This window comes from Leuciscus leuciscus (assembly GCF_965113295.1).
Source record: "Leuciscus leuciscus genome assembly, chromosome: 22".
In the NCBI taxonomy this organism is placed as follows: Eukaryota; Metazoa; Chordata; class Actinopteri; order Cypriniformes; family Leuciscidae; genus Leuciscus; species Leuciscus leuciscus.
In genome coordinates this window covers 35,932,275-35,958,083 of record NC_138746.1, presented here as the reverse complement: position 1 = coordinate 35,958,083, position 25,809 = coordinate 35,932,275, and the positions used below count along the sequence as shown (strand labels likewise).

Here is a 25,809-nt window from a genome sequence, read left to right as displayed (position 1 = left end):
CTGCACAGCCTGCTCCGCCCTGGTTGCCTGCACAGCCACAGCCTGCTCCGCCCTGGTTGCCTCCTCTGCCTGCTCCATTCTGGCCTCCCGTATTACCGCAGTCTCAAGGTCCTCTTCCGCTCCATGGACCTGGCCCTCCATCCCGCCCCCGGATCCGCCTCCGGGCCACCTCCCACCTGGACAATTTTGGAGCGTCTGGAAGCCGCTCTTTGGGGAGGGGCTATGTAACGATAACCAGCTGGAGTGCCCTTGAAAGCCTCCAGAGGGCACTCCACACCAGACTATCATGTTTCACTCACAAACTACATTTCCCATAACTCACTGCCCGGACTCATCATCACTTATCACTGATCACATTCACCTGTACCTCATTCACTGATTGCATTCACCTGTCTCATCCTGTTAGTCTGTCTATTTATACCATGTTCATTCATTCACTCACCGCAAAGTCTTGTTTGTGTCACACTGCATTTCTGAGCGTTTTCCCTGTTTTCATGTCTCTTGGTTTTTTGGATTTCTTGCCTGTTCCCTGGATTACTCTTTTGCCTCTGACCCCTGCCTGTTTTGATTGTTTGTTTGTTTGTTTATTTGTTTGTTTGGACTGCCTACCTGTTTTGACCCATTGCCTGTACTTTGGATTACGCCTTTGGATTGCGCCTTAAATAAAAGCTGCATTTGGATCTGAACCTTCGTGTCTCCGAGCAGTTCGTGACACCCTCAACCAAATCCTAATCCTACCCTAACCCTATAGTAAGTACATGTAGTTTCTTAATATTACTCAGTACTTAATTATATAATTACACTGTAACAATGACACCTTAAAATATTGGTTTGGTTCAGGGAAAATTGCATGTAATTAGACATAATTTATAGTTATTACCACAGTAACTTCATGTAATGTGTAACAAAGACACTGTAAAATAAAGCGTTAACCTTATATTTTTGGTAACACTTTACAATAAGGTTCAATTTGTTAACAACATTAGTCAACATGAACTAACAATAAAATACTTCTAAAACATATATTAATATTGGTGTTAATTCTAACGCATTATTAAAATCAAAAGTTGTATCTGTTAATATTATTTAATAGACCTGCACTAACATGAACTAACAATGAGCAGCTGTGTTTCTATTAATGTTAACAAAGATTAGTAAGTATTGTAACAAACATATTGCTCATTGTTAGCTAATGTCCTGTAATGAATTAATGCGACCTTATTGTAAAGTGTAAAATATTTGTATGGAAAACACTCGAGCTTCAGTGAAGGCAGTGGTGAAAACAACAGTAAAACTCATGTTTGTCGTCAGTATTTTCCAACCAAATCCATCATCTGGTTATTAGAGACTCCAAGACCTGAAATACAGTGAGATGAGCGGTGGTTCTCGCCCAGAGGCCCTCAGGATGACCTACAATTACTTTAAATAAGACAAACAAGCATGAAAATAAGCCAAAATAACTAAAAAGTGTATTATTTAAAGCTTAGAAGTATAATAACGATAATTCTGTGAATAACTTGGGTAACACTTTATAAAACTGTTCCTTCATTAATGAATAACTACACAGGAACGAATGAGTAACGCATTAAGATTCTAGTAACTACTATTAGCCTAACTAACAAGAAACTCTGATTAAAGAATTAGTAAGTAATAGTACTTAGTTGAATGAGGTAGTTCACTAGCTAATCAATTTATTATATACAATAAAAAAGTATATGTAACTGAATAAATCATTAATAACTGGAATAATCTTCGGACTAAGCATTGCATCTGAAACCTTTCTATGAGTCTGATCATTCTGAAGTTCAGTATATGATCCGTTACCTTTCCCTACTCCTCTAGTTTGCCGGATCCGTCACGTCCCGTTGTTCCGGGATCTCGGGGTTAACAAATCAAGCACTGCTCGAGATGTCATTCTGGGGTGTGTTTCCCGTACAGCGACGTAACTCGAACACTTAAATTACACTTTTATTTATTTTTATAATAAAAAGGTTTTATGAAATATAAACATTTAAATGGTGGCTGTCATTAAAACTTGCCAGATTTATTCAAACATGCATTAAATATTGAAGAACATTAAAAAATAATAATGAATGTAATATGGTGCATATATTTAGCAAAATGCTCCTCTCTAGAGTTAATATTTCTCGCTGACTGACGAGTTTATGGTCACTGGATATGGTTTTTCTGAGGTAAATGTGACGTTACATGACATTGTTTACAAGCTGTTTTACTGACGTCTTTCCACGGTTGAAACACTGATTGGGCGACTCCATGTCACATGATACGGATTTCAATAAGTTGTACTCTGTCTTTTAACACACTTTCAGAAGCTCATTCATGTTTATTTCGCGCTGTAACTGGTGTTATTAAGGCGGAAGAGAAGATCATGTGCTTCTCTAGAGATGACCCAGAGCGATCTCACGCCACAGCCACAAAACGCTATTTATGTTTTTGAATTTCGTAAGAAAATGGATGTAATTTAAAATATGAGACTTTGTTTCATATCAATAGTAACAAAGCACAAAGATTATTGCGATGTATTGGATGGGATGCAGCGCTACAATGTTACATTCATTCATCAACTGAAAACGGGATGACTAATCGATTCTTGGGATTTAAGAATCGATATCGGTTCGTCACTACTAGTCACGACTGTTCCTCGAAACTATATTGTCGCAAATTGGTCGTTCAACCACGTTGGTTAATGATGTCACGCAGGTTGTCATCTGTTTGAGATTGAATTAAGCCTAGATATTTTGCTATAGATTACGGACATGACATCTGAGGACTATCTCTCATTTTTCTCAGTTATTTTGCTTTATTTCCAGATTCAATCATAGGCTCGTTCTTACACTAGAGCTCGTTCACACATGCGCACTCTTCAAAAATGACGCTTTAAATCTCTTGACAAACTAAAAGACGTACATGACATTTGTATGTATTCTAAATAAAAGATATAGATACTGAATGCAAACTAGAAACACTGCTTCTAACCACAGGTCGAGATCTGTCGTTCAAACACACAACTCTGCGATGCTGTTTGCGAATGTTCGTTGGAACGATGGTTTCGGGAAACACCGACTCGTTAAACTGCTGATAACGACAGAACTTGCGACCACAGTTGGCTACCAATGCTTCTGGGAAACTCCCCCCAGATTATCAACTGACCTGTTTTATTTTGTTTCTCTCCAGAGTCAACGGCCCTGTGTTGAGGGATCAGAGATGACTTCTGCCGGCTTCATCGGAAACAGGATTTAACCCACAAATTCAGACACAATACACAGTGATGGCACATGAGGTTGATAACATGAGGACCATAACATGTCTCTAAACATCTTTTGGCTTCTGGAATTTGGAGATTGTGTTCACGATATGTCCCAGAAACAATCTCTCCAAGACTGTGTTCACACTTGGCAGGTTTGGTTGAATTAAAGCGAACTTTGGTGCGTTTGTTCTGTTAGTGCGGTTCATTTGAATAAATGTGAACGCTGCCATCCGAACCAAACAAGCGGACCGAACCGCGTCTCCTCGCATAAGATCTTCTGTACAGAATTTATAAGCTCTTTACTAGTTCTCATGTGATAATATGTACGGATTTAACCCAGCACACAACATTGCTTTGAGTGTTCGGTAAGTTAAAGTTAAAAATGACAGTGTGAACGCTATGTGAACCGGACCGTTTTCTTTTTTGAAATGAAAGGATGAGCTGGTGCATTTGTGCTTTATTAAGTATGCAAGATTGTACACGCAAACATAACAAACGAAACCCAACACCCAAATCCAGATTGCGTTATTGATTTAGGCTATACATATAATCTTTGAGACATAAGAATCAATCTTGATATGGATCTCATCCGTGATGATTTATACAGATGCTGTAATATATAAAAGAGATTTGGCTTGTTGTCAGGTTTTTCTCCAGTAAATATCAGGTTCGATAGGTTTTTTCCCCGCTTTTTTGTATAGACACGTGCATTAAAGACTTATTTACAAAACTACTAGACATTAGACCTAGACTGGTCCGGAGTACAAGTGTGAACACACCCTGAGATATAAGCTCAGCTACATCTGCATCATGATTCCTCCAGTGTGCCGAAGCGCGGGTCTTCTGTGGATCGGGCTGGTGGTGTGTGCGGTGGACGCCGCGGCCGGTCTCGGTTTCACGGGTTCAGACGGACAGTGGGCTTCGTTTCCCATGTGGAACGCTTGCTGTGAGAGTCAAATGAGCTTCAGCGTGAAAACCAAGAGTTCGAAGGGCCTTCTGGTGTACTTTGACGACGAAGGCTTCTGCGATTTCCTCGAGCTGCACATACACACGGGGAAACTCAGACTGTGCTTTTCCATTTTCTGTGCCGAGCCGGCTTGCGTGCTTTCAGATGTTCTCATCAGCGACAACCAGTGGCATTCGGTCACGATTAGGAGGAACTTCAGAAACACCACCCTCGTCGTTGATGAGGAAATCAAGCGGTTGGAGGTTAAGTCCAAACGGCGGGATATGACCGTCTTCAGTCACTTGTTTTTAGGCGGGATTCCTCCCGAGTCGTTACAGCTGACATCGGACACTGTGAAGGATCACGCTCCCTTTATGGGCTGGATAACAGAGCTGAAAGTGAACCGTTCTGAGCCGGTCCTCATTAACAGCGCCGGGGTCAGCGCTGACCTCTGCGGCTCAGACTACATGTGCTTAAACGGAGGCGTCTGCAGTGTAGTCAACGACCGGCCCACATGCGACTGCTCTGAAACCGGCTATCGGGGAAGGGACTGCAGTGAAGGTAAGAAATCTGCATTCAGAAACACTGATAAAGGTGCAAGTCATGTGTAAACCAAGACTAATTCATGCATTTCTGCCTTTGTTTGAGTTCAGATAACTCAAACTTTCTCTTGCTATGCTCCTAGACTCTTCTCATATTAAAGATGCACAAAATCTAAACATTTTTAAATCCAAACTAAAAACTCACTTTTTCCTAATGGTTTTAATTATTTTATATTCCAGTGTGTTTTTTGTACGCTTTGTATTTCTGTGTATTTTTTACTTTAATTCTTAGTTATTTTTCTCTTTGTATTTTTGTGTGCCTTAAAGTGCCTTGATAAGCTGCTTTAAAGGCCCTATATAAAATAACGTTTATTATTATTATTAAATACATTCTTACGAACATCTACACTGAGATGCATCTACACATCTACACAAGAGTGTCATCTTCTCACCAAAGCTGCTTTTTATTTGATCAAAAATACAGTAAAAACAGTGAAATATTATGACAATGTAAATCATCTGTTTTCTATGTGAATATACAGTAAAGTATAATTTATTCATGTGATCAAAGCTGAATATTCAGCATAATTACTCCAGTCTTCAGTGTCACATGATCCTTCAGAAATCGTTCTAATATGATGATTTATTATGAATATTTCTGATCATTATCAATGTTGAAAACAATTCAGATATTTGTGGAAACATTGATACGCTACCGTTTAAAAGTTCAGGGTAAGATCTTAAAAAAATTGAAATTAATTATTTTATTCAACAAATACGCATTAAATTGATGTGTTACAAAATATATTCACATAGAAAACGTACTCGGTTACTAACGTAACCTCGGTTCTCTCTAGAGAGGAAACGAGTACTGCGTAATATCTTACGCTAGGGGAAAATCTCTTTTCCGCGAGATACTGAAGCCAAAAAATTATCCTTAATTTTGAAATAATGTAAAACGCGTTGCGGCAGCATGCAGACATAGGCGAGACAGCTCGCGCGCCTATTGGCTGCCCTGCGGCAACTGCAGCAGCCTATCGATAAGGCCCTATCGTGACGTCATCACCAATGGGGGCGCTTCGCGCCCCATACGTCACGTCCCGCCGAAACGGGCGTGGCCTGGGGCTATAAATATAGCATCGAAAGGCTAGCTTACCGGTTTTTCATCGCCGGAGCGAACCGGAGCGTGCGCAGGCACGGCAAGATACGCAGTACTCGTTTCCTCTCTAGAGAGAACCGAGGTTACGTTAGTAACCGAGTACGTTCTCTTACGAGAGGTACTCTCGTACTGCGTAATATCTTACGCTAGGGGAAACAGTGTAAAACGCCGTGCATGCTATGATCCAGCACCAAAGTCCCAAGGGCAGGTGCCCGGGCTCATGTAGTACATGATCATAAGTGACTCACAGAGAGCCCAGGAAGAGTGGCTAGAATAGCATCATTCCTGTAATGCAGCATCCTATAAGAACAGTTATAGTGATGGTATTTACTCAGTCAGGGCGACCCCGGCCTGGACTGATGAATATAGTGGGTCTTACACATTGCCCATAGAGCTGCGCGATCTAAACGAGCGTTGCTCGCGCTATTTCGGTATTCTGGGCCGGACGTACTCGGGGCAGACAGTACCGTTTTTTTAGACTGAAAGCAGCTTAGCTTGCAGAGCGGGAACCTCTAGGTTATAAAACCTTATAAATGTAGACGGGGAGGCCCAGCCTGCCGCCATACAGATATCTTGCAAGGCAATCCCACTAGACCAAGCCCACGACTAGGCCACGCCTCTCGTGGAGTGCGCTCTGACACCTAATGGGCACTGCAAGCCCTTAGAGGTGTAAGCCAGCGCTATAGCATCGACTATCCATCTGGATAGGCTCTGTTTCGAAACGGCGAGTCCCTTAGAACGTCCGTAGAGTGAAACAAAGAGCTGCTCCGTCTGTCTGAAAACAGACGTGCGGGACACATAAGCCCTTAGCGCCCTGACTGGGCAAAGGAAGCTGGCGTCCTTCTCCTCGTTAGAGACCGGCAGGGCAGACAGGGAAATTACCTTGGCCCCTAACGGTGTATTGAGGGATTTAGGGACGTACCCGTGCCTTGGTTTGAGTATGACTTTCGAGTCATTTGGCCCAAACTCCATACACGTCGCGCTCACTGAGAGCGCTTGTAAGTCCCCTATGCGCTTCACTGAAGCGAGAGCCAGAAGAAACACCGTTTTGAAAGACAAGTGTTTGATATCTACTGACTGGATAGGCTCAAATGGGGCACCCTTCATGGCCTCCAAGACCGTAGAAAGGTCCCATATGGGGACTGAGGGAGGTCTGGGAGGATTTAACCTCTTAGCTCCTCTAAGGAACCGAATGACCAGATCGTTCCTTCCTAGTGACTGACCAAGCGTTGGTTTGGAAAACGCTGCTATAGCCGCCACATAGACTTTGAGCGTGGATGGGGCTCTGCCTTCATCCAGTAGCTCTTGTAGGAAGGAGAGAACCTCCGTCACTCCACAGTCCAGGGGTGAAAAGCCGCGTGCTGTGCACCAGCTGGAGAACACTGACCATTTTGAGGAATAGAGCCGTCTCGTAGAGGGAGCTCTAGCCTGCATGATCGTGTTTAACACTCCCTCTGGGATATCAGAGGGTACCCGTTGATGGCCCACGCATGTAGGGACCAAAGCTCCGGGCGAGGATGCCAGATCGAGCCCCTGGCTTGAGAGAGGAGGTCCCTCCTCACTGGTATTGGCCATGGGGCAGTGCTCGTCAGCTGCATAAGAACTGGGAACCAAGCCTGGTTCTTCCAGAACGGAGCAACCAGTAACACTGAGCATCTGCTTTCCCTGATCCGCTCTAATACCTGAGGTAGGAGCGTGATGGGGGGAAAGGCATAGAGCGGGCAGCGGGGCCAGACGTGGGCCAGCGCATCCCTGCTCTTTGAGAAAAATTCCGGGCAGTGAGCGTTTTCTTGAGACGCAAACAGGTCTATCTTTGCTCTGCCGAATGTCTGCCACAGCAGTTGGACTGTCTGCGGATGCAGTGACCATTCTCCTGCTGGAACATTGTTCCTCGACAGTCTGTCTGGTCCCACATTCAGGTGGCCAGGCACATGCGCTGCTCTGAGCGAGCGCAAATTGTGCTGAGCCCATACCAGGAGGCGTTTCGCTAACCTGTATAGGTTTCGGGATGTGATGCCTCCCTGGCGATTTATGTAGGCTACCACTGACATGTTGTCCGAGCGGACCAAGACGTGGTGTCCTGCTATTTGGGGACGAAAGCGCCTCAGCGCGTTGTCGACTGCCATCATTTCCAGGCAGTTTATGTGCAGAAGCTTTTCCCGTTCTGACCACTGGCCGAAAAACGGTCTGCCCTCGAGCAGTGCTCCCCATCCCGAGGTGGAGGCGTCCGTGGACACCACCTTCACACTCGAGGAAGTCCCCAGGCTTACACCTGACTGGTACCAGTCGGTCGCTCTCCAGGGTATCAGTGCTGAGACGCATTCCTGATCGACCTTGAGACGAAAGAGACCTGAAGTCCATGCTCGACGCGGTACTCGTGCTTGTAGCCAGAACTGCAGTGGGCGCATGCGAAGCAGACCCAGCTGGAGAACTGTGGATGCTGCTGCCATGAGACCGAGCATCCTTTGAAACTTCTTTAGCGGGACTATAGTGCCGCGGCGGAAGGATTCTGTCATGCGCTGAATAGTCAATCTGCGCTGTAGCGATATTTGAGCTGTCATTGACAGCGAGTCCAGTTCTGTGCCCAGAAAAGATATTCTCTGACTGGGAGACAGTGAACTTTTCGCCCAGTTGACTTTGAGACCCAGATTCTCGAGATGTTCGAGTAAAATGGTTCTGTGTTCTATGAGCTCCGTATGTGACTGAGCTAGAACCAGCCAATCGTCCAAGTAGTTCAAAACTCGCATTCCCCGAAGTTTCAGGGGAGCGAGGGCTGCGTCCATGCACTTCGTGAATGTACGGGGTGCTAGGGACAGGCCAAACGGTAGGACTGTGTATTGATAAGCCTGGCCCTCGAAGGAGAATCTCAAAAATCGCCTGTGACGTGACGCTATTTGTATTTGGAAATACGCGTCTTTCAGATCTATTGACACAAACCAGTCCCCGTGGCGAATTTGCGCGAGGATTTTCTTGGTTGTGAGCATTCTGAACCGGCGTTTTGAAAGCGCTACGTTCAGTTGTCTTAGATCTAGAATGGGTCTGAGACCCCCGTCTTTTTTCGGAACCAGAAAATATCTGCTGTATAGCCCCCCTTCGCTCTGAGCTTGAGATAAAGGCTCTATTGCCCCTTTGCTCAACAGTTTCGCAATTTCGGTACGAAGTACACTTGCTACTTCCTTTTCTACCGTGGTTTCGACTCGCACCGCACAACGGCGGGGACGTCGAGCGAACTGTAGCGAATAGCCTCTTTCTATAATGTTCAGCACCCATTCTGATACACCGGGAAGCTTTGCCCACACATGTGCGTGCATAGCTAAGGGTTGAATGAGATCGGAGCTCTGGTCGTGACATAGTGGCGACCGGGGAGCTTCGGCATGCTGTATTATAGACACCGCATTTGCAGCGCTCGAGGCGGGGAGTGTTTTGATCACAGCGGGCGGTTCGCCCGCGCTCGGCTCTCTCACGGCAGGTAGCTGAGAGACGGCGAGCGTGGGGGAAACCGAGGGATTCGTCATGTCTGTGAGTGAATGTGGGCGCAGGACAGCGGGCACATTTGCACTGAAAACACCATCGACCTGAGTCGGTTGTATGTGTGTTGGTTTCGTTTTTACGGAAACCGAGAGACATGCAGCGTGTAGTGTTTGTGGGCACTGGGACGTGGGCACGTTCACTACATTCTGTGCGCAATCGACATGAGTCGATTTTATGTGCGCGAGCCCTGTGGGGCGGGCTGTGTCTGTGTGTAGGAATGGGCACTGGGCAGTGGGCATTTTTACTACACTCATAACACCGTCGGCCGTGGCCGGAATACCAGAAAATACACTCTTTACAGGATTTATCTGGGTCGCCGTGAAAACGGCGTTTGTGTACAGGCAAGCGGGTAATGTAACCGACTTGTTTACTGCAGAGTACACTGGAACAGTCGCATGTAATGGAACTGGACGAGCGGGAAGTTTTGGTGGAAACCCGGCCGCAGCGGGGCTTGAACACCGTCGTTTTCCTAAGCTGGCTAGGAAGACTTTGAGGCCTCGGGCTTCATCTCAACCTTCGGCCGAGTCCCACGCTGTGGGGGGCGGCGGCCGGCAGAGCGAGAGCGTGGTCTCTGGTCCCGGGCCTGTCGACGCTGTGAAGCGGCGGCGGGGGGCGGTGGCTGCGAGCTGCGAGCAGACGGCTGTTTAGAGCGGCCTGATGCGGAGCTAGAGCGCTTTGGCAGAAAGTGCTTCATGGCCTGCGACGTCTTTTGTACCTCAGCGAATCTGTCCGCGAAATCTTTGACGGACGATCCAAAGAGGCCAGTAGCAGAAACGGGGGCGTCGAGGAACACAGAGCGCTCCGAGTCCGGCATTTCTGAAAGCGTCAGCCAGAGGTGTCTCTCAGCAACGGTGAGAGAGGCCATGTTCCGCCCTATGGCCTGTGCAGCGGATTTCGTAGCGCGGAGAGCGAGGTCCGTAGCGCTCCTTAAATCCGCCACGTTGACTGCTTCCGTGCCTTCCTCGTCCAGCTTTCGGAGAAGGTTAGCTTGGAAGATCTGGAGAGTGGCCATAGTGTGTAGCGCTGATGCAGCCTGCCCAGCGGCGGTGTAAGCGCGACTGTGCAGGGTGGAAGTAGCGCGGCAGGCTTTTGAAGGTAGCGCCGTCTTAGTCCGCCGTCCAGCAGAGGGCGGGCAAAGATGGGCTGCTACTGCCTCCTCCACTAGAGGGAGAGCGAGGTATCCTCTGTCTTTGGCACCGTCCACCACGGAGAATGCCGCCGAAGCAGAGGAACGTAGCCTGGCTGAAAAAGGGGCGCTCCAAGACTTTGCCAGTTCTTCATGAAGCTCAGGAAGAAACGGGGCGGGTCTTGAGGGCGTGGAAACGCGGTCCCCTTGTAGAAAACAGCCGTCCAGACGGTTGCGTGTAGGCTCGGCGGGCGCGGACCACTCGAGGCCGAGGCTCTCTGTGGCCTGTGTGAGCAGACGCATCAGCTCAGCTTCAATGCTGGCCCGTTTTCCTGACGACTCGCGGGCAGAAGAAGGGGCGAGGTCCACAGAGCTCGCCCAATCCTCGCTGTCCGAAGCCAGGATAGAGCAGTTGTCCTCCTCGAAAACTGCCGCTTCTTCCTTGTCAACTCCGGCGGAAGCGGCGGCCAGCGGCGGCCACTGTCCGGGAGTGAGAGACTCGAGAGAAGCAGACGGCGAAGCTGGCAGGCGCACCGGCGAGCTTTTCTCGGTGGGAGGCTCAGGGATCCGCTGAGCACGGCGCTTTTTACGGCGCGGCGTCGAAGCGGGAGGTGCAGGCTCGTGGAAAGTTGCCATGCGAGTCCTCAGAGTCGCCATAGGCATAAGCTCGCAGTGAGGGCATCCGCCGTCAGCGAGCGCTAGAGCCGCATGTCCTTCACCCAGGCAGGAAACGCAGATGACATGGCGGTCCCCGTCGCTGAGTGGGGCTCGGCACGAGCCACAGGATGGACGAGACATCTTGAAAAAGACGCTCTGCTCTTTTAGAGAAGGAGTGTGAGTCGCGGCGGCGAACACACACAAAGCAATAAAAGGATATAACGCCGGATAGCGTAGCAGGAACGGTGGTTGAAGGCGGCGCGGCCAGCGACTCCAGGTACCGAACTCGTCCCGCTGAAATGCTGTTTCCACGGCGCGGCTTCTTCTCTCTGGATCCAGCGATGCGTGAGCTCCGCTGAAGAGATGAAAAATCGGTAAGCTAGCCTTTCGATGCTATATTTATAGCCCCAGGCCACGCCCGTTTCGGCGGGACGTGACGTATGGGGCGCGAAGCGCCCCCATTGGTGATGACGTCACGATAGGGCCTTATCGATAGGCTGCTGCAGTTGCCGCAGGGCAGCCAATAGGCGCGCGAGCTGTCTCGCCTATGTCTGCATGCTGCCGCAACGCGTTTTACATTATTTCAAAATTAAGGATAATTTTTTGGCTTCAGTATCTCGCGGAAAAGAGATTTTCCCCTAGCGTAAGATATTACGCAGTACGAGAGTACCTCTCGTAAGAGAACTGTTCTTTTAAACTCTAATAATATTTCACTGTGTTTACTGTATTTTTTTATTGAAGAAAAGCAGCCTTTGATGAGCAGAAGAGACTTATTTTAAGTAATCCAATCTTTTGACCGCCTATTTATTATTGTCCTACATAAATCACAGAGATCTTTGATGTCTGTAATGCACTGTCTCATGGTTTGCTCAATATCCTGTCTCATTCAGTAAAATAAGATCCAAGACAGATGAGCTCAAGTTTTCCATTCATTGTCAGCTTTGATTATAGTATATAAACTAGCAATTATGGGTTACGTTTTATTTTACAGTGCCACTGTTACATATGTTACATGTAGTTACTATAGTAATAACTATAAATTATGCATAATTACATGCAACTAACCCTCAACCAAACCAAACTCTAATCCTAACCCTATAGTAGATGTAGATGTAGATGTACTTAATATTAATCAGTACTTAAATGTACAATAGGTTGGTTTCACGTGACGTCACGCTGCTGCATCGCGAGAGCGCGAAATTCAGATGGAGGGCAGGAAGTGAAATAGCTGAGGATCTGCCGTCTGAAAAAATGCCAATGTTTTGTGTAGTTTACGGCTGCTCCAATCGTTCTAATCAAGAAAAGGAAAAGGGTTTTTATAGAGTACCGAAGATTGTCACTCATAAAGGTGAGAAATGTAAAAAGCTCACAGAACAACACCGTAAAAAGTGGATTTTTAACGTACGTCTGCGGTCGGGAGGAGCAGAGTCTGTTAATGCCCGTGTCTGCAGCGACCACTTCGTCGGAGGTATGTTAGCTAGCCAACGTGTTTTTTGTGTCTGTGTTTATATAGCATTAGGTTGTCGTTAAATGCTCATTTACTTAGTAATGATTATTAAGTTACCGGTAGTCTAATATGGACTTCATTGGGGGCTTTTTAGGCTGCCCTAGCGCTTTGGGTGACGTTGAGTCGGTAGATTGGGCTCCGACGGTCAACCTAGGTTACCAAAAAACTAAGCCCAAATCAGAGGCGTCTCTTAAACGAGAGCGGAGGATGAAGCTCAAGGAAGACCGACAAAGATGGTCGGAATGTGCAGAGGCTATGTTGGATCTCCAACAGACAGATGAGAGCCTGGATCTGACGCAACGGTTTCCTCCATAGACGTATTCTCCATGTTTACTTCCTGCCCTCCATCTGATATCGCCCCGCCTTCACTCGTCATCATAATCACGTGACTGAAACCCAGCAATTACAGTGTAACAAAAACACCTTAAAATAAAGTGTAACCCATGTGAGTGTATAATGTAATTAAATGTGGCATATCGTAATTACAGCGCTGTATTTTGTTTCAATGAAAAATGAAGTATGTAGTGCAGGATCAAATACTGTTGGTCATTTTTATAAGTATAGATTAGCTATAGATTGGATCAGTCTGCAAGAGTTATTATGATGTTGAATAACGCCTGTTGCTGGAATCTCTGACAGAAGGTTTCTCTTGTTTTGAGTGCATGGACATGGATGCAGTGTGCAGACAATAGTGTCATTAAACACTGAGAAGATCATCATTAGTGTGTTCAAATAATTGATAATTGACAAGTGAGATTCAGTTCACACGAGTCTGTAAAAAACAACACAAATCATATTTTGCGGAAAGAAAATGAATTCTGCTATTTTACCCTTAATTCTTACTTCACTATTTTGTGGTTTATTTAAACAAAAACTCTTTATAAACTCTTCTTTATAATAAGCTCATTGGTCACACTTTAGATTAGGGTCAAATTCTCACTATTAACTATTAACTATGACTTTTGCCTCAAACTCCTAATTACTGCTTATTAATAGTTAGTAATTAAGGGATGTAGAATATGATCATGCAGAATAAGGCATTAATATGTGCTTTATAAGTACTAATAAACACCCAATATCCTAGGAATATGGATGATAATAAGCAATTTAATCAGAGCATTGTGCTAAAGTAAAAAAATATATAAAAAAATAATTCCTTATGTATTAATTATGAAATGTTTGAAGTAATTAGTGTTTTGTGGTTGTATTCATTGACATTGTGGTGGATTTTTAACAGATAAAATAGTAAACTGTATATTAAACTAACCACAATGAATGATTAACAATGAAGTAATCAACAAAGTTTGCTTTACCGAGTAACAGATGGGTTTGCATATATGCACATCATTTTGCCATACCTCCCTATTCTATAAAAACTGTTGTATTCGTGTTAGCTGGTGGGATTCTCAATGGGATTTGTCTGAGATCCTCCGGCCTTGCTTCTTCTTGGGGGAGATTCTCTGAGAACTGCTCGAGAGATCCTCCGGCCGTGATTAAATAATTTAGAGGACATTTGCTGAAGTCTGTTTGTCAATTATTCCTGCGCAGGAAGTAAGCTAGTTAGGGGAACAGGTATTAGCACCCAGCCAATGTCGATGTGTAGACACGCTAGAGTATAGGATTAGACTCAGCCGACGTCGATGTGTAGACGCGCTAGAGTATAGGATTAGACTCAGCCGACGTCGATGTGTAGACGCGCTAGAGTATAGAATTAGACTCAGCCGACGTCGATGTGTAGACGCGCTAGAGTATAGGATTAGACTCAGCCAATGTCGATGTGTAGACGCGCTAGAGTATAGGATTAGACTCAACCGACGTCGATGTGTAGACGCGCTAGAGTATAGGATTAGACTCAGCCCATGTCGATGTGTAGATTAGACTCAGCCGACGTCGATGTGTAGACGCGCTAGAGTATAGGATTAGACTCAGCCCATGTCGATGTGTAGACGCGCTAGAGTATAGGATTAGACTCAGCCAATGTCGATGTGTAGACACGCCGACGTCGATGTGTAGACGCGCTAGAGTATAGGATTAGACTCAGCCAATGTCGATGTGTAGACGCGCTAGAGTATAGGATTAGACTCAGCCAATGTCGATGTGTAGACGCGCTAGAGTATAGGATTAGACTCAGCCGACGTCGATGTGTAGACGCGCTAGAGTATAGGATTAGACTCAGCCGACGTCGATGTGTAGACGCGCTAGAGTATAGGATTAGACTCAGCCAATGTCGATGTGTAGACGCGCTAGAGTATAGGATTAGACTCAGCCGACGTCGATGTGTAGACGCGCTAGAGTATAGGATTAGACTCAGCCGACGTCGATGTGTAGACGCGCTAGAGTATAGGATTAGACTCAGCCGACGTAGATGTGTAGACACGCTAGAGTATAGGATTAGACTCAGCCGACGTAGATGTGTAGACACGCTAGAGTATAGGATTAGACTCAGCCGACGTCGATGTGTAGACACGCTAGAGTATAAATATTATAGGACGTAGTTAGTTTTAGGGAAAAAAAAAATTGTTCTCGGGTGCTGCGCTAATCACTCCGCCCAAGTAGCTGTGCTCCTACGCCTAGTGAGAAAATAGTTCCCAGTATTTATACGATTCAAAATGGTCTCTGTCTCATATAGCCTTGTTATTTGTACACGCTGTGACTATACAGATCACAACACATAAATAGGAAAATGTTTGCATTATTTTGTCACTTATTGGGATTAGTATGCTACCATATCCATTTACATCCAGTCTTTGTGCTAAGCTAGGCTAGCGGTGGGTGCGTCAAATAACACTTACAGAACGCACAGAAATGAAAAAGGTATGTATGGACTTATCTAATTCTGGGGGATACTGTGAATAAGCTAAAGTCCCAAAAAGTCGGAGTGTTCCTTTAAGAGAGTAGTATATGTGTAAATTAACATTAACAAAGATGAATCAATGCTATAGACATCTTCTTATCTAATGCATAATGTAGTGTTAATGAAAACAGCCTAATTGTAAGTTTTACCTTTAATGAACATCATAAAACAGTTTGAAGTAGCAGTTCCAGAATATGATTTTAATTCAGGCCGAGAATAGCACAGCACTGTAAAAGTTATCATGTTGTATAACAGTGAAGTCTAACTGGTTTAGAATACATATAACATTTGTGTTTCAAAAAGATGCTCAGGCTTAGTTTTATTTTTTTTTTATTTTTTTTTTTTTGATGAGTAGTATGTGGTAATGCATGCAATTTTGATCCTCTTCTGTATTTTTCTGGGAGTGCAGTCATATGATTATTACATTTACATCTGCCTGCTGTTAGTCATTTCTCTGCCATTCAAGATGGCTTTGCAAGCCTTTTATTAAACAAAAATATTCATCATGAAATATCAGATGAAAAAATTCATTACATAGTGCCTAGTAGTCAGTTGAGCAGCGTAAAATAAATTGTCTTAAAAGAAGAAATTGGATGAAAAAAGGATGCAAAAAAGAAAAATACTCAAGTGTGACTACCACTTTAAACAATAAAAAATGGAAAGGACAATTCCCCGGGGGTGAAGCCACAGCACTCCCTGCCAAACACCAGAGACATATATGGGGCATTTCTCAGTACCAAGTACACAAAGTTCGACTCAGGAGAAAGAACTAGCCTACCCCAGTATTTCTGCAAATGGATCGATCTGCCTACGCCGGTTATGTGTTTGTAAATTTTAGGCAACAATAAAATGAAATATGTTATTTAAAAGCACTCTGTTTGCCACAATATGTGGTTCAGGCAACACTTACATTGATTATCTTCACTGCTGCATGTATATTTATAACAGAACATAATATAAAACACAACCCTGCCTCGTTTACATTTTAAGAATATAAAACATATTAATATGTAGATCAGGCAATATGTGCAAATGTACTCTGATAATCGTCAGTTTAATTCAATTTAATTAACTGCCTTAGACATTGTTGTATTGATTAAATAAATAAAAACCTCAACTCTGGTGCTCACGTGTTACTGCCCTGGAGATTTTAGCTACACAAATAATCAAACACACTCAAACAAGCTAATCAAGGTCTTCAGGATCACTAGAAAGATACAGGCAGGTGAATTATATCTGGGTTAAATCTAAATTTGTATCATTTTAGCAAATAAGGGGCCGTTTACATGACACTGTTTCCAACTAAAACTGGAAACTTTTTATGCGTTTTGGCCGTTCATTACAACAACAGCGTTTTGGGGGCCTGAAAATGCAAACTTTTGAAAACGGGTTTCGAAGTGCACACGAGTGCATAAGAGGCCATTATTCATCTTTTTTGTTTTGGTCTTGTGACTTTTTTATGATTTTATGGTGATTTTAATAATTAAAAGCAGTTTAGTTGAGTTGTGAGTTCTTTGGGCCATTAGGTTAGTCTTGCTTTGATGCATCAAATTCAAGTACTAACTTAGGCTGTATAAGACCATATATATGTCATAGATTTGCCATTGCCAGTTGGCTTGTAATACACTACTAACACTGCATTATTTTGATGTGTTCATTTTGTGATACGTAACCACTTAGTAGTTATTTTGATTGAGCAGTGAGTATAAAAGATTCAGTAATTACTAGCTGTATAATAGTGAAGTACTCCATTCATCAATTTGCCATTATCTACAAACTAGTTCATTACTCTTAATTATTAGTTACTACTGGAGACTGAGGAGTAAATGCTTAATATTCCTTGTTATGCATAACTATGGATCAATATCTTTTGAAATATATAGCTATCCAGTAATATAATTAATCATTATATCAATGATGTTTTTTCCTCAATGAATGAGTAACAGGGTTGTATTAACCTTGATACAAAAATACCCGAAATGCCATGAAATTTTGATCGTTTACTTTGCAAGAACCGTCCAAATGTCATACATTTGTCCAAATGACATGCCATGGGATTAATCAATGCTGATGAATAGTGGTCTTAATCTACCCTAGTTTTGCACTGATGTAAAAAGACTGACAGTGACACAAGACCTCATGTTAGCGTTAGTTAGAAAAATGTTTTAATCTTTTAACTCTAAAAAAAAAACTATTAAAAAAACATGTAGCCTATGTTCTTTAATGTTTGATTATAATTTTACTGTCTTCACATAGGGATGGGAATTGATAAGATTTTATCAATATCAATGCCACTGACGATTCTGCTTATCGATCTGATTCTTTAAAGATTCTCTTATCGATTCTTGATAGCACTGTGTGGAAAAATGTAGTCATATGCTTTTCAAAAAACAAGTGGTTTTATTTATTTTAAAGCTTAAAACTGTATTTTTTATGTAATTTATGTATAGAACCTTATTGTAAAGTGTTACTGATTAGTTATACACCGATTCAGACGTCTCCTGAGTTCACTGTTGGAAAGATCAGTTGTTTTAACCATTCATTAAAATGAATCGGTTCAAAGGAGTCATTAGTTCGCGAATTGGACGTGTCGTGCGCGTTGTGTGATTATCCCAGCAGTTAGGACATGGACATCCAAGATTTGTGTCAAGTTGTCAACATAGAAAACATTTCATCACTGTATAGTTTTATTTCGTTTAATTAAAGTGTTGTTTTAAGTCAGCTGATTGTCCGGAACGCTTTTCAGAGAAGATAAGGAAACTTATTTAGCACAATTCACACCCAGCGGTAATTCTGGAAAAAAAAAAATCTCCGAATGCTCCACATGAAACTTTGGTCTTCCGACCTTTTACCACCGTGTCGATTTATTTTGATTAGTATGTGAGAGGGAGAGAGAGCAAGACAGTGCTTAGTTTGGAGACGGTGAAGTCTTGTTTACACTTTCGCCTGGCTCCGAAGACAGAGAGAGTGCGCGCGCGCGCGTCCGGCTCTCTCTCTCTCTCTGCTCGTTCTTTCAGTTATAAACATGTCCTGTCACAAGCGCAGCAGTTCATCTACATTACTCACCGATCAAATAAGACTTTGGCGGGACAAAAATTCACTTTGGCGGGCGCTAAAACAAGTTCAATGCAGGAAAATTCATGCGTGAATTTAACTGAGTAGTAAGCTTACATGACCATGCACTCGCACAAATGCGACCACATACAATTTTAACTCGCACATTCTCAAAAAATAGTCGCATATGCAACCATTTTGGTCGCAGTCTGGAACCCTGACATGAAACACAAATGTGATAATAAAACAGTTTTGATGTGCTTACCCTTATAGCATTGCAGAAGCAAACCAAGCAATCGACAAAATGTCCTGTTTCATGTCAGATTTACATGGAAAATAACCTTTTTTTTGCTTGTTGCCTTATCACGTCACAACACGGCATTATATTTAACAGTATCTTTTCTTCAAAGCATTTGGTTCAAGCTCATATGAAATAATACTGGGATTATGTTTGCTTTTCATGTTGTGAAAATCTGAGGTGTTATTTTACTTAACACATTATAAAGTTTGATCAATAGCTACATCTTTCACCATAAATCAGTGAGCTGATGAATTGAACCGCATGTCTGTTTATCTCACTGCTGTATCTAATATAAAGCTCAGAATGCTGCTTATTATTTGAAATTCGAACTTTCCATTAAATGATTTAAAAAGCTTTTTTCATTACTTTGATCAGACGGAAGGATTACAGGATTTGGGCCTCTGTCTCCATCTCTCTCACACACAAATCACTTTGATTTGCTAAAATAATTACTCTGATGCACTGATCTGTGCTGTAATTCTAGATATCAAACATCACATTATGGACAACTTTTACTCAACATCTATCTTTCTGATTAATTTTATGCATCAATGATTCATATTTTTTTATCTTTTTCTCTATGCTGCGGAAATGTTATTTAATATGATGTTATTCATTTAAATGAATTTAGTTCAGGGCAACTGTACTGGCACAGCTATTTCTGCATCATAGCAGAGTACATTTTCAATTTCAAAAACAATGTAATAATTTATTGATAACAAATCATTATTCTTCCACCAAACAATGAAGTTCTTTAGCAAAATTTGGAAGAATTAACTCCAGCATCCCTGCGGAGGATCCTACAGAGGATAGGATGGATGGATGGATGGATGGATGGATGTGCGTTGCCATGAATTCCAATTTAGAAGTCTCAATTGAGCAAATAACTGAACTTCAATGCGGTTCATGGAGAAATGTTTGGCCTGATCCTTATAGTCAATAGCTATGTTTCCATCCACCTATTTTTGTGTGCATTTTGGGATATCGCATAAAAAAACTGGATGGAAATGTCCATAAAAGTCTAAAAATGTTCATAAAAGTCTAAAAATGTGCATAAAAAAACGCATTCACTCAATTGAGTTGGATAAACTTTTTCTCCGATAAGAAAACATGCTCATAAACTACGATGGAAACATATTTACCGAATAGTTCCTCAATGTCGATGGGACGGCATAACTGGACTAAACAGTGGAGTAATCTCATTGCACAGAATCTGAGGCTATTTCTACATTAATCCAGATAAACATTAAAGGTGCTCTAAGGGATGTCATGCGTTTTTTAGGCTGAAACATTTTTTGTCACATCCAGCAAACATCTCCTCACCATCCGCTAGCTGCCTGTCCCCTGAACACACTGTAAAGAAACGCGGTCTCTATAGACAGCCCAGGCTCCACAAACAGCAACAAAAAAAAACTGGCCCAGCCTGGACCACGAAACATAACAAACAGTGTTCCAGCCAATAACCGACAAGAATGATTTGGGGGTGGGGGGCCAGTGTGCGTGCACATGAAGGGGGGTGTGGGAAGTGGAGGAGAGAGAAGCATGAAGAGGGAAGTAAGCTAGAGGAGAGATGTCCTAGACAACGACTAACGTTAGAATTATATTCTCTTGAATTTTGATATGGCCGACAAACGACGTTCCGATGAACAAATAGCAAAGAAGAGAGAAAAGGATAAGGAACGCGCAAAGTCCCGAATTTACATCAGAAAAGTTTCCGTTTCTGTTTCAGGAAGCACGGAAGGGAGGGGGAGGGATGAGGAGGAGGGAGGGTCGAGCTCCACTTGGGAAAAAGTGTTTTCAAAAAGCTCAGTTTTCACTGGACAAAAACGGCGTCTCAGTGTGGACGGAAGGCCAAACGTAAAACGAAAACGTATTAGTGTGGACAAGGCCTGAAATACTATTTTGGTTGTTCTGAAATGCCTGAGCAAAGTCTGTCGTCAGTATAATGGTTCAGTATAATAACCCCCCAGAACAGCACGCATCCGTCTCCGAAAGCAAGATACCTTTATGGCGTTTTGTCTGCATGCTCTGAGGCGCGAGCAATTTATATACAAAATTATTATATACAGTGGCTTCTCCAACTGCAACAACTTCCACTTTTGTTAGTGATATTTAGCGCCAGTGTGATGACGGGTGCTAAGATGACGCCATCACTTAGCACCCGTCATTGCATTAGGAAGATGGCGCCGTTGAGGATGGCTGCCGTTTCTCACGCTCCAAACCAACTTTGCCGTTTTATTGTTTTAATAATTGTTTATTGTTTACATCTGACAGTGTTTTATTAACCTATGATAGACAGCAACTACTGGACATTAAAACTGCTCTGGAACTTACATTATCGTCTAGAACGTTTAGTTCGGCAAACTCCTCGGAATATCCATTGATGTGCTTACCTGTACAATCACCTGGAATACGACGCAAACGAAGGAAGCGGGGGAAGCGTGGAGGAGTCCTGATTCGACAGCGGCTGCGGAAAAATCGTGCTCCCCTCCCGAGCATTCTCCTGGCAACGTCCAGTCATTAGACAACAAGCTGGACGAGAAGGTCCAGGTTAACTTTCCAGAGGGACACCAAGAACTGTAACGTCCTGGTTTTCATTGAGACCTGGCTGGAACCCTCAATTCCAGATGCGGCTATTACTCCAGGCGGGCTATCTGTCCATCGGCAGGATCGAACAGCAGAGTCCGGTAAGAGCAGGGGGGGTGGTGTTTGCTTTATGGTAAACAACCTCTGGTGTTCGGATGTGGACTGTATTTCTAAAGGATGCTCTCCTAATCTGGAGCATATTACGATCAAATGTCGTCCTTACTATTTACCCCGCAAGTTTTCATCAGTGATCTTGACAGCTGTGTACATTCCCCCGCAAGCTGATGCCAGGTCTGCGCTTGACGAACTTTTTCGTGTTATTGATAGGCTTGAATGTTTACATCCGGATGCTGCCTTTATTATTGCGGGTGACTTCAACGGTGTGAATCCGAAGAAAGTACTACCGAAGTTCAAAAGGCATGTTAACTTTCCGACGCGAGGTGGTAATATACTGGACAATGTTTATTCCCCTTTTCCGCATGGATACAAGGCCCTCCCCCGTCCCGCTTTCGGCAAATCAGATCACGTGTCGATACTGCTACTACCAGCATACAGACAGAAGCTTAACAGCCTATGACGAGGTCCACTCAGCGCTGGATGTGGAATATGTTCCGGGAATCATCTAGGTGAAACATTGACGAATACACAGAGACTGTGACCAGTTTTATTGGCAAATGCATTGAGGATATTGTACCACGTACAACCTCAAGATCATTTCCCAATCAAAAACCATGGGTCAATAGGGAAATACGTACTATGCTAAAGGCACGGACTACAGCATTTAATTCAGGCAATATGGATAAGTACAGGGAATCGCAACGCAATTTAAGGAAGGCCATTAAGAGTGCAAAAAAACAATACAGAACAAAAATAGAATATCTTTATCAGGGCTCCAACACCAGAAACATGTGGAGTGGTCTGAGAGCCATTACGGACTACAAAGGGAACACAGATAGTGCGGTGGAGGTGTCAACCTCTCTCCCAGAGGAACTTAACACCTTTTTCTCACGGTTTGAAATCAACATTGATGGCACGGTCACTGAATGGGAACAGGGCAGATGTATGTAAACAACTTAAAATGATTAACATCCGTAAAGCTGCTGGACCGGACAATATTCCTGGCCGCGCTCTCAAAGTATGTGCTGACCAACTGGCTGATGTATTTACATATATATTCAATCTTTCGCTACTCCAGTCAGTGGTCCCCATCTGCTTTAAAAAATCTACCATTGTCCCTGTTCCTAAAAAGTCCAAGGTACTTTGCTTGAATGATTACCGCCCTGTAGCATTAACGTCGACCATCGTGAAGTGCTTCGAGCAGTTAATCAAAGCTTACACACAACATTATATGCCTGCGACTCTGGACCCGTACCAGTTTGCCTATAGACCTAATAGATCTACAGAGGATGCCATCTCTCTGTCACTTCACTCTGCTCTTTCTCACCTAGACAAAAAGAACACGTATGTGAGAATGCTGTTTATAGATTACAGCGCAGCATTCAATACCATTGTGCCTCTTAAGCTTGCGGTGAAGCTCAGGGAACTGGGTCTTGACACCGCCCTGTGCGGATGGATCTTAGACTTTCTGACGGGCAGACCTCAGGTGGTGCGGATTGGCAACATAACCTCTACCTCACTTATCCTCAGCACTGGCTCCCCCCAGGGCTGCGTGCTGAGTCCCCTCCTGTACTCTCTTTTTACCCATGACTGTGTAGCTACACACTCCTCCAACACCATTGTTAAGTATGCAGATGACACAATTGTTATAGGCCTGATCTCTGATGATGACGAGACGGCCTACAGAGATGAGATACGATCACTGTCTCTCTGGTGTCAGGAGAACAATCTACAACTCAACGTCAGTAAGACAAAGGAGATAATTGTGGACTTCAGGAGGAAGCGGTGAGGAGAACATGCTCCCATTTTCATCAATGAGTCTGTAGTTGAGAGAGTCAATAACATAAAGTTCCTTGGGGTTAACATTAGCGATGACCTGACCTGGTCCATCCACTCTAATATGGTGGTTAAGGAGGCCAGAAAACGGCTCTTTTTCCTCCGACGGTTGAGGAGATTCGGCATGGACGCAAGAATACTGTCCAATTTTTACAGATGTACTATTGAGAGTATCCTGACCGGATGTGTCACCGCATGGCATGGCAGCTGTACCTCCCACGGTCGTAAGGCACTACAGAGGGTTATTAAAACAGCAGAGTGCATAACGGGGTCTGACCTGCCATCCATGCAGGATCTTCACAACGAGAGGTGCAGGAGGAGAACAAAAAGGATAATTTCTGATCCTAGTCACCCGGGCCATCGATTGTTCAGCAAGCTGCCATCGGGCAGGAGGCTCAGAAGCATCCAGACCAAGACCAACAGGTTCAGGGACAGCTTCTTCCCCCTGGCTGTTAGGCTATATAACTCGTAATGCACTAACTTCATTCTGTACCAAATATAGACTGTCTTTTATGCTGTCTTTTCACTTTACAATTGCTACTTAGCTAACTGGACTTAGCATAATTATTTGTATGGTCACTGGCACTTATTAACACTGTACATAGTTGGCTACTTTATTTTTTTATTTTTTTTTATCTATTGTTATTATATTTATCTTACTGTTAGTATATTTATTTATTCATGTGGATGTGATAGGATGTTTTTATTCCAGATAGGTTTTTTAATTTTATAATTTGTATGGCAACGTTGGGTGGGGGTGGGATCTAAGCATTTCATTACATAACCTGTTATTGTAATGACAAATAAACTACCTTGAACCTTGAACTACCTCGATAACGGCAGCATGTGAAGTCTTTAGAAACTGTTAATGGGCTTATGTTTCTTTACATTTGTTATTTATGGTTTTGTGTTTCTGTTGACTATGGTGCAGTCTGTTAGGTTTATGATACAATTGTTTAATTTGGTTCATTATTCCATAACATTCATTTATAATAAGTTTAAGATATGCTGTTTGAGTTGATTGCAGATAGGTACACATATCAGCGGTCTTCACAACGTGTTATGTCTACGGTAGTTTCCCTTTGGTATATTTTTCCCATTAACCACACAAAGACAAGTTGTAGTTATGCATTTTTGTTATTTATTATTTCAAATCTGTATTTATCCTCACATTGCAAACAGTGACCCCACATGCTGTCTACTCACCATTTCCTGTTCCTGTGACTCCTCAAAGGAGGGGGTGGGACCACAGCTTCCCTTTTTCTTGTGTTGGGTTAAACCATTTCTATTAATAGGGAAGGGAACTTAACCCTTGGTGATGTAGGCATGGAGAAATGTCTTATGGTGTTTACGTTTAGTTTAAGTTGCCGAATGAGTTTATGCAGGGCCTGAATTTCGTTTTGGAAAATGGGGGGGAAATCCCCCCTTAGGTGATTCTTATGGGGGGAATTTTTAATTTGAGGGGGGAGTTTAGACATTTTTTTTTTTATTACATTTATCTCGCCTAAATGTATGCTCACTCATTGCATTTTTACAATGGGGTAATTTTGTTCTTAAGAATTTACACAACACAAGGAAGCTTGATTTCAATCTTTGAATTAAATTGAAAAAAGTAGCACAAATAAATACAATAGAATAGAGAAATAAAGAGAAACGTTTTTGCTTAGGTCTAACACTAGTATTCAGAAATACAGAGACTGAATAAAGTAATCAAATGTAAAATAACACTGGGTATTTTTAGTCCTGACTAAATTAAATACATAGGCTATTAATCCTGATTCCTTAAAATGAAAGCTATGTTTTGACAACCAAATTAATGACAGACACATATGGCTGCTGTCCCTTTAAGAGCTAGTGCACGGATCCTGTTTCATTATACGGTCACGTGCGATTTATGCTTATTTAAGACATAACCGGCTGTGTTTAGAGGATACTCGCCAAGACCGAAAATTGACATAATTTCCGCATGTTTTTGATTGTTAAAGCGATATAATCCACGAAAAATAACTTTTGTTACCCGCGAGCTGTTTGTGAGGCAACTTTACGCATGTGTGCAGAGAAGAAAAAAACATCCCTCAGACAAGTAGCCTACCGAATAGTTTAAAATCGCTTGAATGCTTAAACTGGTAAGACTTAAAAAGACGTGCAAATGGTAAACTTTAGTTACTCATGATGCAATGCTGGCCCGATTATGCAAGTGACAATTCCGTCTATCCCGACTCCCGAAACGCGAGAGTGTTATCTCCGCCTGCAGCGCGCTTAATGATTGTCTCGTGCAACCCATTTTGAGAGACGAGAGATAGAAGACGCAGCACCGCTGAATCA

At 43.2% G+C, this 25,809-nt stretch overlaps 1 protein-coding gene across 8 annotated transcripts in view; it reads left to right on the top strand.

The window, feature by feature from the left end:
* Positions 1 to 25,809, top strand: part of LOC309486437 (neurexin-1a-like) — a 174,389-nt gene that overhangs the window by 3,623 nt on the left and 144,957 nt on the right. For all 8 annotated transcript variants that reach the window (XM_082153742.1, XM_082153745.1, XM_082153747.1 and 5 more), the window contains exon 2: positions 3,196 to 4,775. In XM_082153742.1, coding sequence (XP_082009868.1) covers positions 4,079 to 4,775 — 697 coding nt within the window. In that variant the 5' untranslated portion in view covers positions 3,196 to 4,078. The remainder of the gene's footprint in view (positions 1 to 3,195; positions 4,776 to 25,809) is intronic.